The 17,500-nt window shown below is 39.7% G+C and overlaps 3 protein-coding genes across 7 annotated transcripts in view; 1 reads left to right on the top strand and 2 right to left on the bottom strand.

Annotated features, from left to right (window-relative positions):
* Positions 1-1,360, bottom strand: part of LOC125139243 (spexin prohormone 2-like) — a 2,052-nt gene extending 692 nt beyond the window's left edge. The window contains exons 1-5 of one of the 2 annotated variants that reach the window (XM_047802544.1): positions 1,223-1,360; positions 1,000-1,133; positions 826-903; positions 702-756; positions 159-236 (exon numbers count right to left, since the gene is read on the bottom strand). In XM_047802544.1, the coding sequence (XP_047658500.1) occupies positions 159-236; positions 702-756; positions 826-903; positions 1,000-1,065 (277 nt within the window). In that variant the 5' untranslated portion in view covers positions 1,066-1,133; positions 1,223-1,360. Of the gene's footprint in view, positions 1-158; positions 237-701; positions 757-825; positions 904-999; positions 1,134-1,222 lie in introns of those variants that run through there. The other variant, XM_047802545.1, reaches the window with a different exon arrangement.
* tesmin (testis expressed metallothionein like protein) lies at positions 1,257-13,947 on the bottom strand. 4 transcript variants are annotated; one of them, XM_027160941.2, is made up of 9 exons: positions 13,743-13,947; positions 11,934-12,332; positions 10,905-11,009; positions 10,444-10,514; positions 7,673-7,732; positions 7,405-7,507; positions 4,300-4,437; positions 2,743-2,873; positions 1,257-2,586 (listed from the first exon to the last, which is right to left on the bottom strand). In XM_027160941.2, the coding sequence occupies exons 2-9, from the start codon at positions 12,315-12,317 to the stop codon at positions 2,403-2,405; spliced, it is 1,176 nt and encodes a 391-aa protein (XP_027016742.1). In that variant the 5' UTR covers positions 12,318-12,332; positions 13,743-13,947; the 3' UTR covers positions 1,257-2,402. The 4 variants fall into 4 exon arrangements, with proteins under 4 accessions (XP_027016742.1, XP_027016743.1, XP_027016744.1 ...); XM_027160942.2 differs by having other exon boundaries at positions 10,444-10,511; XM_027160945.2 differs by having other exon boundaries at positions 2,453-2,586; positions 2,738-2,873.
* A 3,070-nt stretch (positions 13,948-17,017) lies between these two features.
* Positions 17,018-17,500, top strand: part of zgc:110339 (uncharacterized protein LOC550490 homolog) — an 8,198-nt gene continuing 7,715 nt past the window's right edge. The window contains exon 1 of the mRNA XM_027160864.2: positions 17,018-17,226. Within this exon, the coding sequence (XP_027016665.1) occupies positions 17,080-17,226 (147 nt within the window). The 5' untranslated portion in view covers positions 17,018-17,079. The remainder of the gene's footprint in view (positions 17,227-17,500) is intronic.

Genomic DNA, 17,500 nt, shown 5'->3' with positions numbered 1-17,500 from the left:
ATATAAATCTTTGAACTTCACCTGATGCCGAACTTTAGTTTATTTACTCTTACTGTTTTGTATTATATATATATTACTTTTGTATATAATGTTGTTTATATACTAGTATGTAAAGAAAATAAAAAAGAAAACATTATGATGCGCTGGATGTTTCATACCTCTGATAACTGCGTACCAGCTTTTCAGAGCTGATTTATAAAAGTCCACACCGCTGTCTGGAACGTATCTCCTCCCATCTGTGGAAGAAGAACTCAGTGAGCCGTTTCCTTTAAACGCACCAGAGTAAGAGACGAGGGTTGAGTGAATGGACATTATGAGTTCTGTGGATTCTTTATGGTCATTTATGAATATTTACTGTCCTGGAAGTCAATAACAATGAACCTGATCAAGTTCAGCTTGTCGATTAAAGGGACGGTGAATTAAAAGATGACTTTAAGTCACTTATAAATGCAGGAGTTTAGTTACAGCAGCCTGAATCTTCTGCACAAGACAAGAAAAGAATCTTTTTTTCTCATGTTTATAATAATTAAGCTCATTTTAAGGACAAAAACGTCCAAAATAAAAGATGGATTCTTTACATGTTATTTTTATTGGTCCAGCAGTTGACTAGTGGTTTGGAAGCACAGGGAATAAACAGTGCCGGTGGTGATAGTGTTTATTAGTATTGATTGTGTTAATTACGTAAAAGAACGAACACTCACATTTCCCCTTCAGGTACAGCATCGACTGCGGTCCCCAGTTTTTAGTCAGAGTCGTCTGGAGAAACGAGAGGACACGTTAGGACAGAATAATCCTCACTTTAACGATGGAGATTTAAAGCCTTACCTTCTGAATGCAGTGCGACTCTGTGAACAAAATGACAATCAGCACCGAGCACGTCCATAAAGCCTGCATGCGTGGCATCTAATCAGAAAAAATACAGTGAACATTCTTTATTACTTTCAAATAATCAGTGAACAGAAGTTTAACTAGAGTTTAAAGTGTAAGAGGAGTATTGACCATGCTGTTCATCTGAAGTGTGTGATGTGTGATGTGTCCGGCTGCGCCGTCTGTTTTTATCTCCATCACAAACACCAGGACTGCCGGTTCAATAAAGTCCCACTGTGAGAAACAACTGCAGCTCCAAACCGCTCCTATCACAGCAAAAACGTCTGTATTAACCCTCACACACACGCGTCTGACGTCAAGAACACACCGATCGATACAGAGGTTCACCCTTTACCTTAGTCTCCAAAAAATCACAACACTTTACAATCTGCAGAATAAAACAAGTGACATTTATTTAAAATAAACGTTAAGACGTTTCAATAATAACAAAGATAATAAGCACTAAGAAGCTTCCCTCAGATGTTAAACTACATACAGTGTTAAATAAAAAAAGGCCAACAGTTCAACGTCACTGCACTGCTTATAAACAACAAGGATTCAGACCGAGAAAATAAATCTAATGCACAATATAATTAAATACCTGGATCAATTAAATACAGCAGCAAACAAACAACCATGAAAATAACATTCACACACTGAACACTATCAACTTAAACACTGGAACAAATCTATATATTTATATATGGGTCGTTTTAACAGAACTGTTTATTACAAGTACAAAAACAATAATGTATAAATTCTGTTAACATTAAAAATCAAGTTTAAACTGAAATATATTAAGTTACAATCATATGTTTAACACAAATACTCAAAGATATGGGATAAAAATCTAATGACAAAATATAAAAAACAAGATAAAAATAATTGTTAAAAAATGTGAAATAAACATAAACAATATTCATACTTGTGAAATATTTATACTTTACATAAATATATGATCTAAAAGATTTTACACATGTTCCCTATAGTGTATCACACAACTCTGTGTGTGTGTATGTGTGTGTATGTCACAGCTCTAACTGTGTGTGTGTGTGTGTGTGTGTGTATGTATGTCACAGCTCTAACTGTGTGTGTATGTGTGTGTTTATCACAGCTCTAACTCTGTTTTTATGTGTGTGTGTGTATCACAGCTCTAACTCTGTGTGTATGTGTGTGTGTATCACAGCTCTAACTCTGTGTGTATGTGTGTGTGTGTATCACAGCTCTAACTCTGTGTGTGTATGTGTGTGTATGTCACCGCTCTAACTGTGTATGTGCGTGTGTATCACTGCACTAACTGTGTGTGTATGTGTGTGTGTGTGTATATCACAGCTCTAACTCTGTGTGTATGTGTGTGTATCACAGCTCTAACTCTGTGTGTGTATATGTGTGTATCACTGCACTAACTGCATGTGTGTGCATCACAGCACTAACTGTGTGTGTGTATCACAGCTATAACTCTATGTGTGTGTATCACAGCACTAACTGCATGTGTGTGTATCACAGCACTAACTGTGTGTGTGTGTGTGTGTGTATCACAGCTCTAACTGTGTGTGTTTGAACATGAAGTGTACTATCTGTGTTAGACAGTATCCAAACTCCTCCAGGGTCACTCGCTCAGCCTGAACTCGAGAGAGTCCATCTTTCTCCACCTCCTCAGCCTGAGCCAGCAGACAACCACATGTGGCTTCGACTGCAGCATCTGTGAGACATGACAAACTGCTCCACACACACACACACACACACACACACACACACACACACACACACACACACACACACACGCAGGCACGCACAAATAAGAAATAAGTTTCAGAAATAAGTTTAAATCCAGATCAAGACACTGTGTTAAACACAGCCGCCCGCTCGCCTCACTTAGCTGTGCATTGTGTTGTGTTGTTGTGGGTGTGTGTAGACGTCTCCACTGTGCTCTGCTTCTCCACCTCACTCGTGCCGTAGTTACTGCAGCTCACACATTTACACATAGAAGAGCACATGATCTGAGCCTGTAAAACACATGCCATTCCACGCTGATCATAACAAACTACACAAGGCATTATAACATATAGATTAGTACAGTATGTAGTTTATATTCAGTTTACCCAAATACTATTTTTATTAGTACTCAAAAAGTGTGACTAAAATATTTAATATTAAATACTCACTTGTTTTTGAGTGTTTGAGCCATTTGAAAATCTTTATTTATGATTGTAAGATTTAATGAATAATATTAAACAACAGCAACAGCAACAATTTATAAATTAGCGCAAATCCATTTAATAGAACGACTTTTTTCAGATTGTATTATAAGTTTTCATTTCAACTTGAAAATGAGCAAAGATACAACATGAGACCAGGAACCAGCTCTGAACAGGAATTCTCTGTTTGACCACTCGGGCTATAAAATACCCCACAGTCACTTACTCACAGACACCAAGGAGCTGGTTAACTACTGTAGGTTAATTACTGCTGGTTAATTAATGTAATTTAATTACTGTAGGTTAATTACTGCTGGTTAATTGCTGTGTTAATTATTCCTGATTAATTACTGTAGGTTTGCAGCTGCCTTATTAACTATTAACTTATTAACTTATTAGCTAACTATTGTTAGAACAAATCTGACCAAGGAATAACCTCTCAGTCCAAGGAAAACTTTAAGTTAGGGTTAGGGTTCCCCTGCTCTCCCCTGCTCTCCCCTGCTTTCATACATTCCACAGAATCCATCATTGAAAAAACGTGTTTGGTTACGTTACAGCTCCTAAAAGGACAACAACTCTAAAAGGAATGTACGGTAGTTTGGAAAAGTTTCGATTTTTAATGTCTATACTATAATGTCTCATGCCTATAACTGCTAGGTCATTATTATTAGTTTTTTATTTTCTTATTTAATTATTTTGTACAAGTACAGTTTTTTTTAATGTATTTTCTTATTAATGGTTGTAATTCTATTTACATACATAATTAATACATAATTAAATTGATCATAATTGAGTGTATCTTTTATTCTTTACATTTATGTTTTGTTTTTTAACTTTAATAATGTTTTCTTCATAACAAATAAATTCTCGATGTGAGTTTAAACGCGGTCCAACCAAGATCTGCTACCCGAGTTCATTTCAGGAGATAAACACATAAACTGTTTAAAGGATCAGAGGAAACACGGAAACACTTACGAGGTGTAAATACTCACACTGATCGTGGGGTAAAAGAACACAACTGAAATCAGGTGCACACACTGAGGGCAAACAAACCAATAAGTGAGGAAGGAGACACAAGAACAGAACAACACAAGCACATGTTGGTAATCTCCATGGAAACCAGCAGGAGTTTTCTCTGATCAGACATGTCCTGCTACGTGTCTAAATGTGTCCCTGTGATGGAGATTAGGGAGACGCCCTCCGTGTTTTCTTGTGTGACCTCGTGTCACTTCACCTTGTAACACTCGCAGTAGTTCTTCAAGCAGCCCGAGCTTTTGCAGTTACAGCCTCGTGAGTGACTTCTTTTCGTAACCCCCTGTATGCTGCTGTTGAATTTAGAACGAAATGCATCTGGGTTTCTGTCTAAACATATCTAGGAAAGAAAAATAATCTGAGATAACCTGATGTAGTCTTTCACATTTGTGGAAAATGAACACAAGCTATGTGATTTACTGGTTTTCTGTCTTTTCCATGAGAAAATGAACACATCTATGTTATATCAGAGAAGCTTCATCACATGCAGTGTGACCTACTGCTTCACTGTGGGCTGAACAACTCAGGATTAGTGACAAGAGAGAGTACGACATAATAAATAAAATGTAAAACAATACTGAGTTTTGGTTCGGCGTAAACAACAAAATGTCCTTTCGTTGCTGAATATTTACATTTACAGCATTAGGCAGACGCCCTTATCCAGAGCGATGTACAAAAGTGCTTAAGTCTCTCTCATTGGATGCATAAACTTTTATGGTTAATATATATATATATATTAATATTATATTAAATATATATTAAATACACACACAACAAACAGGTAAGAACGCTAAGAATGGTAAGAATGCTAGTTGAAGTGTTTCCTGAATAAGTAGGTCTTCACTCTGTGTCTGAAAATATCCAGTGACTCAGCTGTCCGGACCTCTAGGGGAAGTTCATCCCACCACCTCGGTGCCAGAACAGAGAAGAGTCTTGTAGTAAACTTCCCTCTTACCCTGAGAGAAGGTGGGACCGGTGGAGCATTGCTGTAGATCTGAGGGTGTGAGGTGCAGTGTGAGGAGTGATGAGGGCTTTGGGGTAAGAGGGAGATGGTCTGGTTGTGGCTTTGTAGGCCAGCATCAGTGTTTAAATCTGATGTGTTCAGCTACAGGAGCCAGTGGAGGAACACAGCAGTGTGGTGGTGTGGAGAACTTAGGCAGGTTGAAAAAAAGCCATGCAGCTGTATTTTGGATCATTTACAGAGAACAGATTGTGTTCATATGTCGACCTGCCAGCTGTGTGTTACAGTAATCCAGTCTAGTGATGACAAGATACTGAACATGTACCTGAGCAGCCTGTGTGGGGAAAATGGGAGAATCCTTCTAATGTTGTAGAGAAGAAACTGACATGAGCGAGTCACATTAGGGACATGAGAGGAAAAGGACAGTTGAGTGTCCATGGTTGTGAGCTGTGACTGAAGGGATATCAGATGGTTGTGCAGGGATATGGCAAGGTCATGACCTGGGGATGAATCACCCGGTATGAACAGCAGTTTTGCTAGGATTGAGCTGCCAGACATGCTGAGATCCGATCAGAAGCTGTGGTATCTGAGGGTTTGGCAAGAGAAGACAAGTTGTGTATCATCAGCATAGCAGTAGTAGGAGAACCCATGTGAGGAAATAACTTCACAGAGAGACTGAGTATACAGGGAGAAAAGAAGAGGACGATGTACTGAGCCCTGTGGGATGCCAGTCGAGAGTCTGCGTGGAGCAGATGTTACCTGATATGAGCGTCCTTCCAGGTAGGAAGCGAACCATTCCAGAGCTGATCTGCAAATCCCAAGACTCCTGATGGTGGACAAGAGAGTCTTGAGGTTTTCCGTATCAAACGCTGCTGAAAGGTCAAGGAGGATGAGGACGGATGACAGTTTGGCTGTTGTAGTTTCTCAAAAAGGTTTCTGTTTCTTTAAACAGAATGAGCCGTTTAAAGCCAGACTGTTGGGATCTTGGAGGTTGTTATGAGGGATAGACAGACAGTCAATTATAGACGATGCGTTCAAGAATTTTTGAAAGAAAAGAGAAAAGTGATACCGGTCTGTAGTTACTGATGTCTGATGGATCCAGAGCAAGTTTCTTCAGGATGATAATAACCGTTGTTCCCTTGAAGGTAGTTGGTACATGACCAGATATTAGGGATCCATTGGTGATCATGGTGATGAAGGGCAGCAGGACTTGGAAGATGGTCTGGAGTATAGTGGAAGGGACTGGATCAAATGGGTAGGTGGTAGGATTGCAAGACCGGATGAGTTGTAAAAGCTTATCTGCTGCTACAGATGAGAAATGTGACAACGAAGGAGTGGGGGAATCCTGACTGTGAGATATGGGTGCAGTCGGGCAGAAGTGAAGGTCCTGCAGAAGGAAAAGGACTCATGATCAGGACGAGAGGAAAGAGTGCCCAAAGAAGGGGAGACAGAGTGGAGGATGCAGCGGGTAAGAGAGAGGGGGTGGGAGGTAGGTTTATGTAGGATAAGGAGAGTGATGGTGAAGGATACCAGGTGATGATCAGAGACGTGCAGTGGGGTAACAGTCGTGTCTGTAGCTGGGGAAGGACGGGTAAAAAACAGGTCCAGGACATTTCCTCCTTTGTGTGTGAGGATGTAGCTGTTGAGTGTCAGGACGAATGAGTTGAAAAGAGTCAGGAGGGAAGAAGATTGAAGCTTCAATCGTCAGAGAGGAGGTTGAAATCACCAAGACTGATAGAGGGGAGCTATTGGCAGGGAAAGGACTAACCAATGTGTCCATTTCTGCCAGGAAGTCTCCTAGGGGACCAGGAGGGAGGTAGATAACAATGATGACAAGGTTGATTTGAAATGTGACTAAAATGGCATGGGATTCAAAAGAGGAGATGGTTAAATGAGACAAGAGGAGAGGTGTAAAGCACCGTCTCCTTGACAACAGTAGACCTGTACCACCACCCCTGTCCGTTTCCCATGGTGAGTGAGAGAAAGCATAGGCAGAGGATGAAGCAGCTGGTGACTGTGGAGACGAGAGCTGGTGATGAGAGCGTCTGCGACAGTAAGAGGTGACTACAGAGATGGGTTTGAGGCACAAATCTGCAGTCATCCAGAGTGAGTTTTATCATGTGGTGTGGTGGTAGAATATATCATACAGTACTAAACACTCGTTTACAACGCGTTAGAGGGAAACTTACAAACCTACTGAGATCATAAGATCAGGGAGCCACTCTACAATCCACTTACTAACTAAAAACTAACCTCACACATACATAAACCTCATAAAGTAAAGATGGATGTTCCATCATGATGCATTGTAATGAAAGTGTGTAATGTTACTCTGTAAGACCTGACCATAATGGCTCTGTGTCTATCAGTCGCATGCTCCGTGTTGTTGCAGCAGTTAATGCAGCTGCATTCACTGCAGGTCTCTCCGTTTGCGAAGCAGTCACAGTATCTGGTGAGAGATTTGTGGTCAGGCAATTAACTTACACGCAGTAATACGAGTAGAAAACCTTAACTTGAGTATTTGTTTGTTTGTTTGCGTTTTAAATTAAACATTGAACACATTCTATATTTGTTAATCAGGATTCAAAAATAAATAAATAAATAAATTACTTACAGTTTTAAACACTTAGATTTAGTGCAGTGGCAGGGCTTCTTAGAGTTTTCTGAGAAGGAACTAAATAGGCATTTGACATAGTTATTATTAATAAAATACCTAAAGATGATGTGTGTATGTTTGTGTGTATGTATGTGTGCTTGTATGTGTTCGTGTGTCTGTATGTGTGTATGTGTCTGTATGTGTGCATGTATGTGTCAATATGTGTGTCTGTGTGTGTCTGTATGTGTGCATGTATGTGTTTGTATGTGTGCATGTGTGTGTGCATGTATGTGTTTGTATGTGTGCATGTATGTGTCTGTGTGTGTCTGTATGTGTGCATGTGTGTCTGTATGTGTGTCTGTATGTGTGCATGTAAGTGTCTGTGTGTGTCTGTATGTGTGCATGTATGTGTCTGTGTGTGTCTGTATGTGTGCATGTATGTGTCTGTATGTGTGTCTGTATGTGTGCATGTATGTGTGTCTGTATGTGTGTATGTGTCTGTATGTGTGCATGTATGTGTCAATATGTGTGTCTGTGTGTGTCTGTATGTGTGCATGTATGTGTCTGTGTGTGTCTGTATGTGTGCATGTATGTGTGCATGTGTGTGTGCATGTATGTGTTTGTATGTGTGCATGTATGTGTTTGTATGTGTGCATGTATGTGTCTGTATGTGTGCATGTATGTGTCTGTATGTGTGTCTGTATGTGTGCATGTATGTGTCTGTATGTGTGCATGTGTGTGTGCATGTATGTGTTTGTATGTGTGCATGTATGTGTCTGTGTGTGTCTGTATGTGTGCATGTATGTGTTTGTATGTGTGCATGTGTGTGTGCATGTATGTGTGCATGTATGTGTCTGTATGTGTGTCTGTATGTGTGCATGTATGTGTGTCTGTATGTGTGCATGTGTGTCTGTATGTGTGTCTGTATGTGTGCATGTATGTGTCTGTATGTGTGCCTGTATGTGTGCATGTATGTGTGTCTGTATGTGTGCATGTAAGTGTCTGTGTGTGTCTGTATGTGTGCATGTATGTGTCTGTGTGTGTCTGTATGTGTGCATGTATGTGTCTGTGTGTGTCTGTATGTGTGCATGTATGTCAATATGTGTGTCTGTATGTGTGCATGTGTGTCAATATGTGTGTCTGTATGTGTCTGTATGTGTGTCTGTATGTGTGCATGTAAGTGTCTGTGTGTGTCTGTATGTGTGCATGTATGTGTCTGTGTGTGTCTGTATGTGTGCATGTATGTGTTTGTATGTGTGCATGTGTGTGTGCATGTATGTGTCTGTGTGTGTGCATGTATGTGTCTGTATGTGTGTCTGTGTGTGTGCATGTATGTGTCTGTATGTGTGCATGTATGTGTCTGTATGTGTGCATGTATGTGTCTGTATGTGTGTCTGTGTGTGTGCATGTATGTGTCTGTATGTGTGCATGTATGTGTCTGTATGTGTGTCTGTGTGTGTGCATGTATGTGTCTGTATGTGTGCATGTATGTGTCTGTATGTGTGCATGTATGTGTCTGTATGTGTGTCTGTGTGTGTGCATGTGTGTGTGCATGTATGTGTCTGTGTGTGTCTGTATGTGTCTGTGTGTGTGCATGTATGTGTCTGTATGTGTCTGTGTGTGTGCATGTATGTGTGCATGTGTGTATGTGTGTGTGCATGTATGTGTCTGTGTGTGTGCATGTATGTGTCTGTGTGTGTGCATGTGTGTGTCCATGTATGTGTGCATGTGTGTGTCCATGTATGTGTGCATGTGTGTATGTGTCTGTGTGTATGTGTGTGTGCATGTATGTGTGTGTCCGATCAGCCAGGTGAATTCCAGCCAGGTGACCAGGTGATGCTGCTTGTCCCCAATGCCACCTGCAAATTCCTGGCCAAGTGGCAGGGCCCATACACAGTCCTTGAGCGAATCAGCTCAGTAAATTATAAGCTGCAGCAGCCAAGAAAGCACTCAGACACACAGTCATATCATATCATATATATACGAATATATATCTACTGAAAAAATGTATTCCTTGATTCCTGTTCTGTCTGTGTTTGCTACCTCTAACACAGACCCCCAAGAGCATGCCCTAGTGAGGAAGGGGAAGATCTTGCACCAGCCCAACGGCAAGAAATCACAGAGCTAGTGGACCAGTTCTCGGACGTCTTCTCCGTGCCGAGCCTCACACAGCTGGTGCACCATGAGATTAGAACCCCTCCCCGGATGGTGGTTCAACAGTGGCCATACCGAGTCCCAGAAGCCCACCGTCAGGCTATAGAGGAGAAGGTAGAACGGATGCTGAGGGATGGAATCATAGAGCAGTCTGCCAGCCCATGGTCCAGCCCCATTGTGGTAGTGCCTAAGCCCGACAGAAGCCTTTGTCTCTGTAACAATTTTCAGAGCTCGACAGCGATCCCCTCCCCCGAGTGGATGACCTTGTGGAGCCCCTGGGGAAAGCCCACCTGTTTTTTACCTGACTTCCTGACTTGGTGCTGTTGTTTCGTGTCCACCTCCCTAGAGTGCCCTACAGTATGTATGTGTGTATGTGTGAGTGTGTGTGTGTGTGAGTGATTGTGTGTGTGTGTGAATGTGTGTATGTGTGTGTGTGTGTGTGAATGTGTGTGTATGTGTGAATGTGTGTGTGAGAGTGAATGTGTGTGGATATGTATGTGTGTGATTGTGTGTGTATGTATGTGTGAGTGAATGTGTGTGTGATTGTGTGAATGTGTGTATGTGATTGTGTGTGTGTGTATGTGAATGTGTGTGTGAGCGTGATTTTGTGTGTGTGTGTGTGTGTGTGTTAGTACCGTATGCTGTCCTTGTTTTGTCCAACTGTCTCTATATCAGGAGGTACAGGACAAAATGTGGGCTGAACCTGCTAGTGAGAAAATAAGAATAATTTGTTTAACCCAATAACAGTAACATTTGCTATTGGGTGAATTTTTTGCTAGTGAATGTTATTATTCTTTATTTATATTGTAGGTATAACAAAAATCCTTGAAAAACAGCTCCTGCTTGTATAGAAATCACATGCACAAGTTTTTTAGACAGATTTTGTGTCATATCAGAAGTAAAAAAAAAAAAAAAAAGCAATAGTTAAAGTGATAAATGACCAAATGTTTGCCTCTGATGATACACACAAAAATGAGGTTTGCTGTTCCACAGTAGCCAATACAACTAATTAACACATTAACTGGAGCTAAATTACTGGTGCACTGATTTACATTTTTACATATAAGCAGGAGTACTGTATGAAATAAGAGCGTACACTGTGGCCTAAATCCATCTGATTACAGTGACTGTTAGACTCATGGGTGGAGAAGATCTGCTCCTCTTCTGAGGTTATACTGCTAACAGTGTCACATAGTTCTGCCTGAAGAGACACAGGGATTAGAGCAGATTAAACCTGAACACAAGATAAGAGCAAGAAATACATCTATACATCTGTAAAATCTGTGTTCTTAAGGTGTCATACAGAGAAAATGAAGGCTGAAGTTAATGTTCAAAAAAGTTGTTTTTTTGCAGAAAAATGTCAGCAAAAATTAAACAATAAACTTTCAAACAGTTCTTTCATTCATCTCCTACCGCTTATCCGAACTTCTCGGGTCACGGGGAGCTTTTGCCTATCTCAGGCGTCATCGGGCATTGAGGCAGGATACACCCTGGACGGAGTGCCAACCCATCACAGGGCACACACACACTCTTTCATTCACTCACACACACACACACTACGGACAATTTTCCAGAGATGCCAATCAACCTACCATGCATGTCTTTGGACCGGGGGAGGAAACCGGGGTACCCGGAGGAAACCCCCGAGGCACAGGGAGAACATGCAAACTCCACACACACAAGTCGAAGGCGGGAATCGAACCCCCAACCCTGGAGGTGTGAGGCGAACATGCTAACCACTAAGCCACCGACATTAATTAATAAACAAAATGCATCTCAGTTAAAGTTAACATCCAAAAACATCTCATATCTTAAATATCTTCTAAGGTCTAAATAACCAAGATCTTAAATCTTTTTCAAACATCTTGTGTTCAATTCATTTCTTTTTAAAATGTCTGAACTAAACCTCCAAATGTATCGGGATAGTGAGCTGTAGGTTTTATTTTTGAGTGAGATTTTCCTTTACACGTCATGTTACATCACAAAGAAAAAAAATGTAGTCACAATTTTTGGATGGTAACTAATTTAACATCGCACTGAACTTTAATTGCATTTTTATTTATCGTGAGTAGAGAGAGTCTTATGAACTGAACTGTAAAGGTCTGTGTGTAACACATTCACTCACTGTAGACGTGTGATACCGAAATGGTGTCCAGGCGTGTGATGCAGTCATAGGACTCTGGTACTTATACAGACTAGTGAGAGGAAGGAGGCCATCAGAACAACACATGGGAGAAGAGGGGGACAAATGTGAGCTGGACGGGTCACAACAAAGTGGACAGGAAAATCCATGTGTGTTAAAATCATGGTCCCAGACAGAGGGACACGTCTGCTCAGCCTCAGAGCCGTGTTGGTGATGAAATGAAGTCAAGTGGTTGACGTTACTGTAGTTGTTTGGGATCTGGATAGAGAAAGGTGTATAGGCGAAAGAGAGAGGAACCATAGAGATTCTGCTCAGATCTTCTCCACAGCAGTACTCCGGTCCAGGAAAGACACTCCCTTCTTCCATACTGAAGGTGGAAACCTGCATAAGGAACATAAGGAAGAAAAGATGACATCACACTATGATGTGTACACATTTATATACCTACTGGAATTTACACACTAACTTCTCTGGAATGACTCTACATGTGGTTATAGATTATATGTTATTAATGACTTATTAATCATTGGAAAACATCAAAATTATGTAAGCTTTCAAGAGTGTGTTAACTGCACAAAGGTTTAAGAAATTAAAATGCATCTTTAATCTGGAAGAAGGTGGAAAGTGTATTTAATGCGAGTCTGGTTTGGTTTATGTCTTACAATCCTCTTTTAGATGAAATAAAAGGTTCTGCTGTGTTTATGTTTTGTGTTAATTAACCTCTAGGTTTTTAATAATCTCTTCTATCTGATTGTAAACTAAAAGAACAAAAGTGTAGATGATCAGAATAAATACTTTTGTTCTTCTAGTTTACAATGTGGCTGTTATTTTTGTTTGTTTGTTGTGAACAATAAACTTAAAGGTGGGGTCTCCGTTGTTTGAGAAATGCTTCGGAAAACCAAGTCGGGACGACAAACAAAACAAGTACAAAACAAACGTGTAGCCAATGAGCAGAAAGGGGCGTGTCTTGTCAATATGGGCAGAGAGAGTGTTCAGTGCGCATGTGTGACATTAGCAGAAAGCGGTTTTAACATCGACATGGAGGATAAAAACAAAGAAAGAAAGAGAAGAAAGACTTACGATAAGGACAAGAAGTAGGACGTGTTAATATAGGAAATAGGGGCGTGTTTGTTTTGGTGATTTTATATGTCAACATTGGCTTTTAAACAACATGAACCCCACCTTTAAAACTATTGAGTTGACTTCCTTTTAAACTTCAGCAAGCCTGCCATCTAGCGGTGAGATGACGTGACATACGGCTAACGTGACGTGACCCATAGTCAGAATTCGTTCTCTGCATTTAACCCATCCAAAGTGCGAACACACACACACACACACACACACACACACACACACACACACACACACACACACACACACACACACACCCGGAGCAGTGGGCAGTCATTTATGCTGCGGCTCAAGGGCACCTCAGTCGTGATTAGGCCACGACTTCCCCCGAGATTTCGTCACTACAGTAAATACGAATAATATAATATTAATAATTAATTAACTAATAAGTCCATAAATAAATAAATACCAAAATTTAGTCAAGAAAATGTAACTAACAATTTAACATTAAATTACATATGAACTAGATTATAATCGTTTATAAACTGTTAACGTTTTGTCACAAAACGTTAGATTGTCCAATCGGTGGGCATCTTTTTATTACGTAGCCAATCCTAGCGAAGAGGGGGCGGGGCTTGTCGGAAACGGTCGTTTTCCCTCACAGCTGTTAGCTAATGTGGCTAACAGTGCGTTTTTATCTTATTCTCGTCAGACACTTACCCTGATATGTGAAATATTAACCTGTGACAGTGGAAGTCTTAGAAAGAACTTCGTGTTCAAATCTGGTACAAGATTTAAACTGTTTATTAAAGAAAAAACAGCCCGTTGTGACCAGAGGGTGGAAACTCGCGCATGCGTAGTGATAATGCTGAAACTCGTGCTCGCGCATGCGTAGTGCTGTTGACTTTGTAAGGAATAAATACAAAATGGCGCCTTATTGAAATGTCCTAGAGACCCTAGGAGCTGTTAGGGGTAGTGCACACTAACTAGGGCACTTGTTTATGGGGTACAGCGGCATTTGGGACTCGACCATTATGTGTAACTCCTGGTGTTAATAAATAAATACTTTATTAAAGTTACATAAACACCTCTATATGAATTGTAGCTTTTAAAATAAAGAAAATATCGATGCCTTTAATCCATGAGAATATTATATATTAATATATATAATATTATAATATAATATTAATATAAAGATTTTTTTATCACAGAAATGTGTTTGTATGTATTTTCATATGCACACATTTATATTTATTACTAACTTTATACTACTGGTTGTAATGGGATTCATTAGAATAATTTTACAAATTAAACAGCAAAATCTAGGTGTTCACATCACACAGGACCTGTCTTGGTCCTGTCACATCAACACGCTGGTGAAGAAGGCCCAGCAGGGTATGTACCATCTGAGACGCTTAAGGGACTTCAAACTACCCTCCCAGGTGCTAAAGACCTTCTACACCTGCACCATTGAGAGCGTCCTGACGGGTAGCATCACTTCCTGGTTCGGGAACAGCACCATGCAGGGCAGATGAGCCCTCCAGAGGGTGGTGCGGTCAGCTGAACGTACCATCCGCACTGAGCTCCCTGACCTGCAGGACATCTACAGCACACGGTGCAGGACCAGAGCCAGGAAGATTGTAGAAGATCTCAGTCATCCCAACAATGGTCTCTTTTTTATGTTGCGTTCAGGGAAACACTTCCGCTCCCTGAAAGCAAACACAGAGAGGACGAGGAGAAGCTTCTTCCCACAGGCCATCAGGATCTTAAACCAGGAGACACCCAGGATCTAGCACTGGACTCCTCTCTCCATCCCCACTGTGCTACGCACCCTAATCCTAACCCCCTTTTTTTGCACGGACACTTTAATTCTGGACACAGCACAGTGCCACTTTCTACACTTTCTACACACCATACTGCACCTGGACACTTTAAGGACAATATTTAAAAAACATACACATTTATGTATATGTATATTTATGCATATGTATATACATTATTTCTTCTTTTATATTTTCAGTTTTTTATATAGTTTTCTTATATAGTTTATACTTTTTTTTATTATTATTATTTTGTTTTTTTGCTTTTTTATACTTTTTATTCGAATACCGGACAGTTGCATAAAGCATTTCACTGCATGTCAAACCCTGTATGTGTGTGTATGTGACAAATAAAATTTGATTCGATTCGATTGACTGAAATCAATAAAGATTAATACTGATTGTTATTTCTTATATATTGTTTAACTTTAATACAGTTTTATTTAAGATTCCAGAAGCAATAATGACTCGTTACTAACTTGTTGTTAATAATCAGTAAACATCTCGAGTTCAGCAATGAACCAAATCATAAAAACAATAATATAAAGTTATATTAAATTGTTAGCTGAAGTTAGGAGTTTAGTTGTAAGAGAGTCAGTGCCTGAAGTAAACACTGTTCACGACATATACAACTGTCGCAAATAGGACAGAATTGCTGAGTCATGTGGAATTGCTGAGTCAGTTAAACGACTCACCTAACGAACGGTACAGACTGACAGATTTCTACAGAGTTTGGATGAAATTACACACTGGCGGTGTAACTGTGTGTCGTGTGGAGACACAGAGACTCTGATCCGCCATGAAAACTAGATTAACGTGCACGGTTACCAGATGAATCTATGAACCGATTCCGTCGAATCCGAAGCTTGTTTAAATAACTGTAGCATAGATATATACACACTAGATGTCGCCTTGTATACGGCAGCACATTGGAACGAATGCGTCAATTGAGCCGCCATCTTGGTACGGGGGACCCCCTCCTCTTAATGCATTAGCGTCAATGTAGGCAAAGAAATAAAATCACCATAAATCGTCATGAATGCGATTTCTAGTTTTTTTTGGTTCGTTCCAACGATCAGACATGTATTTATCATTAAGTCCAGAGAAAATTTAAGGTTTTGATATTAAGATAATCTAGTTTTTCACAATATAATGCATAATGCTAGTAGGTGTAAATGTATTACTTACATTCTTCCACTTGAGTAAACTTCATATGAACAATCACTACTTACCTTATAGCCTATGTTAGTATGTAATAAAGTCACATAAACCAAAAAAACAAAACAAAACAAAAAAACAAAGTTTGGCTTTGAGGCTGAACTTGTGTGTTACACTGCCAAGCTAACTGGTGACATCCTTCCAGGACTGTCATCTTAACCATTTAAAACTAAGTGTTTAGTTTCCCTGCGACTTGTCCATGACTGACGTCTCTGTTCATCACTTGGGAATCTACAAACACATTCAGATCCTGATTATTTTATTTAATACCATGTCAGCAATCAAAAGCTATTTTCATGGCAAAATTCAATTACAAAAATACAAATATCATATAAATGTAATAAAAACAAAACAAACATAAACAGCAAGTCATATTATACAATTTTTTTATTTTAATTAACATTCGATAAAAAAAAATCCAAAACCTTTTCAGACATAATGTCATTAAATCTGTCTTTAATTGAAGTAACTTGATAAAAGAGCGTTCTGCTTGTGTTAAGTCCAGGACAATCTAATAAAATATGTTAGACAGATAAGGGAATCTTACAGAACATACATAAAGTTGGGTCTTTTCACCTTTAAGCAAAAAAAAACATGGGTCAATTTTAATTTCCATATTAAGATCTTCTGATTAACCAAAGACTAAAACAAACCAACGGAACAAGAAATATAATTTCCTAACATTCAACACCATAAAACACATTCTGCTTGTGTAATGTAATCCCTTCTGTCTGGGTTTTAGGTTTATTTCGTTTTAACAACCAAACGCAGCACAGAAGTCCGGCATCGTCCATGTGTTTGAGGTAAAGGAGCACCGTACAAAGATGGCGGCGGTGTTGACGCATTTGTTAGGAACCCCAAGGCGACATCTAGTGTGTAGATATGTATGTAACTGTAGAAAGTTGATGAAGCAGGAGGAGTCTGTCTGAGTCGAGTGTTTAAAACACACTGAAACACTTAGTGAGTCACTCAGACAGCGTGTGTGTGTGTGTGTGTGTGTGTGTTAATGCAGAATAAAGATGAGTGTGAACTTTATAAAGTGTAACTCGGTGTTAATCACCGGCTCCAGCAGAGGTCTGGGGCTACAGATAGTTAAACACTTAGTTAGTATCTGTGAAAGACCGAAGAAGATCATAGCCAGTGCCAGGAACCCATCTTCTGCTCAGGTCAGCTTCATCTCCATTCTATCACTTCAGTAGGTTTACTGTCATCCCTTTATTTACACGTCATTACTGTTATTACTGTTATTACTGTTATTACTGTTATTACTGTTATTACTGCACTCAGTCACGTGGGCTTTAACAGCTTAAACACAGAGTTACTGTAGAGTTTCAGCAATAATCACTAATGTTTTTATTCCCCTTTAGAGTCAAATTATAACTTCTAGGGTTTTTTTTTCTGAAACTAATCACGAAATGATTTATAACAGTTTAGGAGGAA

Source organism: Tachysurus fulvidraco, chromosome 17, assembly GCF_022655615.1.
Source record: "Tachysurus fulvidraco isolate hzauxx_2018 chromosome 17, HZAU_PFXX_2.0, whole genome shotgun sequence".
NCBI classification, from domain to species: domain Eukaryota; kingdom Metazoa; phylum Chordata; class Actinopteri; order Siluriformes; family Bagridae; genus Tachysurus; species Tachysurus fulvidraco.
This window is presented reverse-complemented; position numbering and strand designations above follow the sequence as displayed.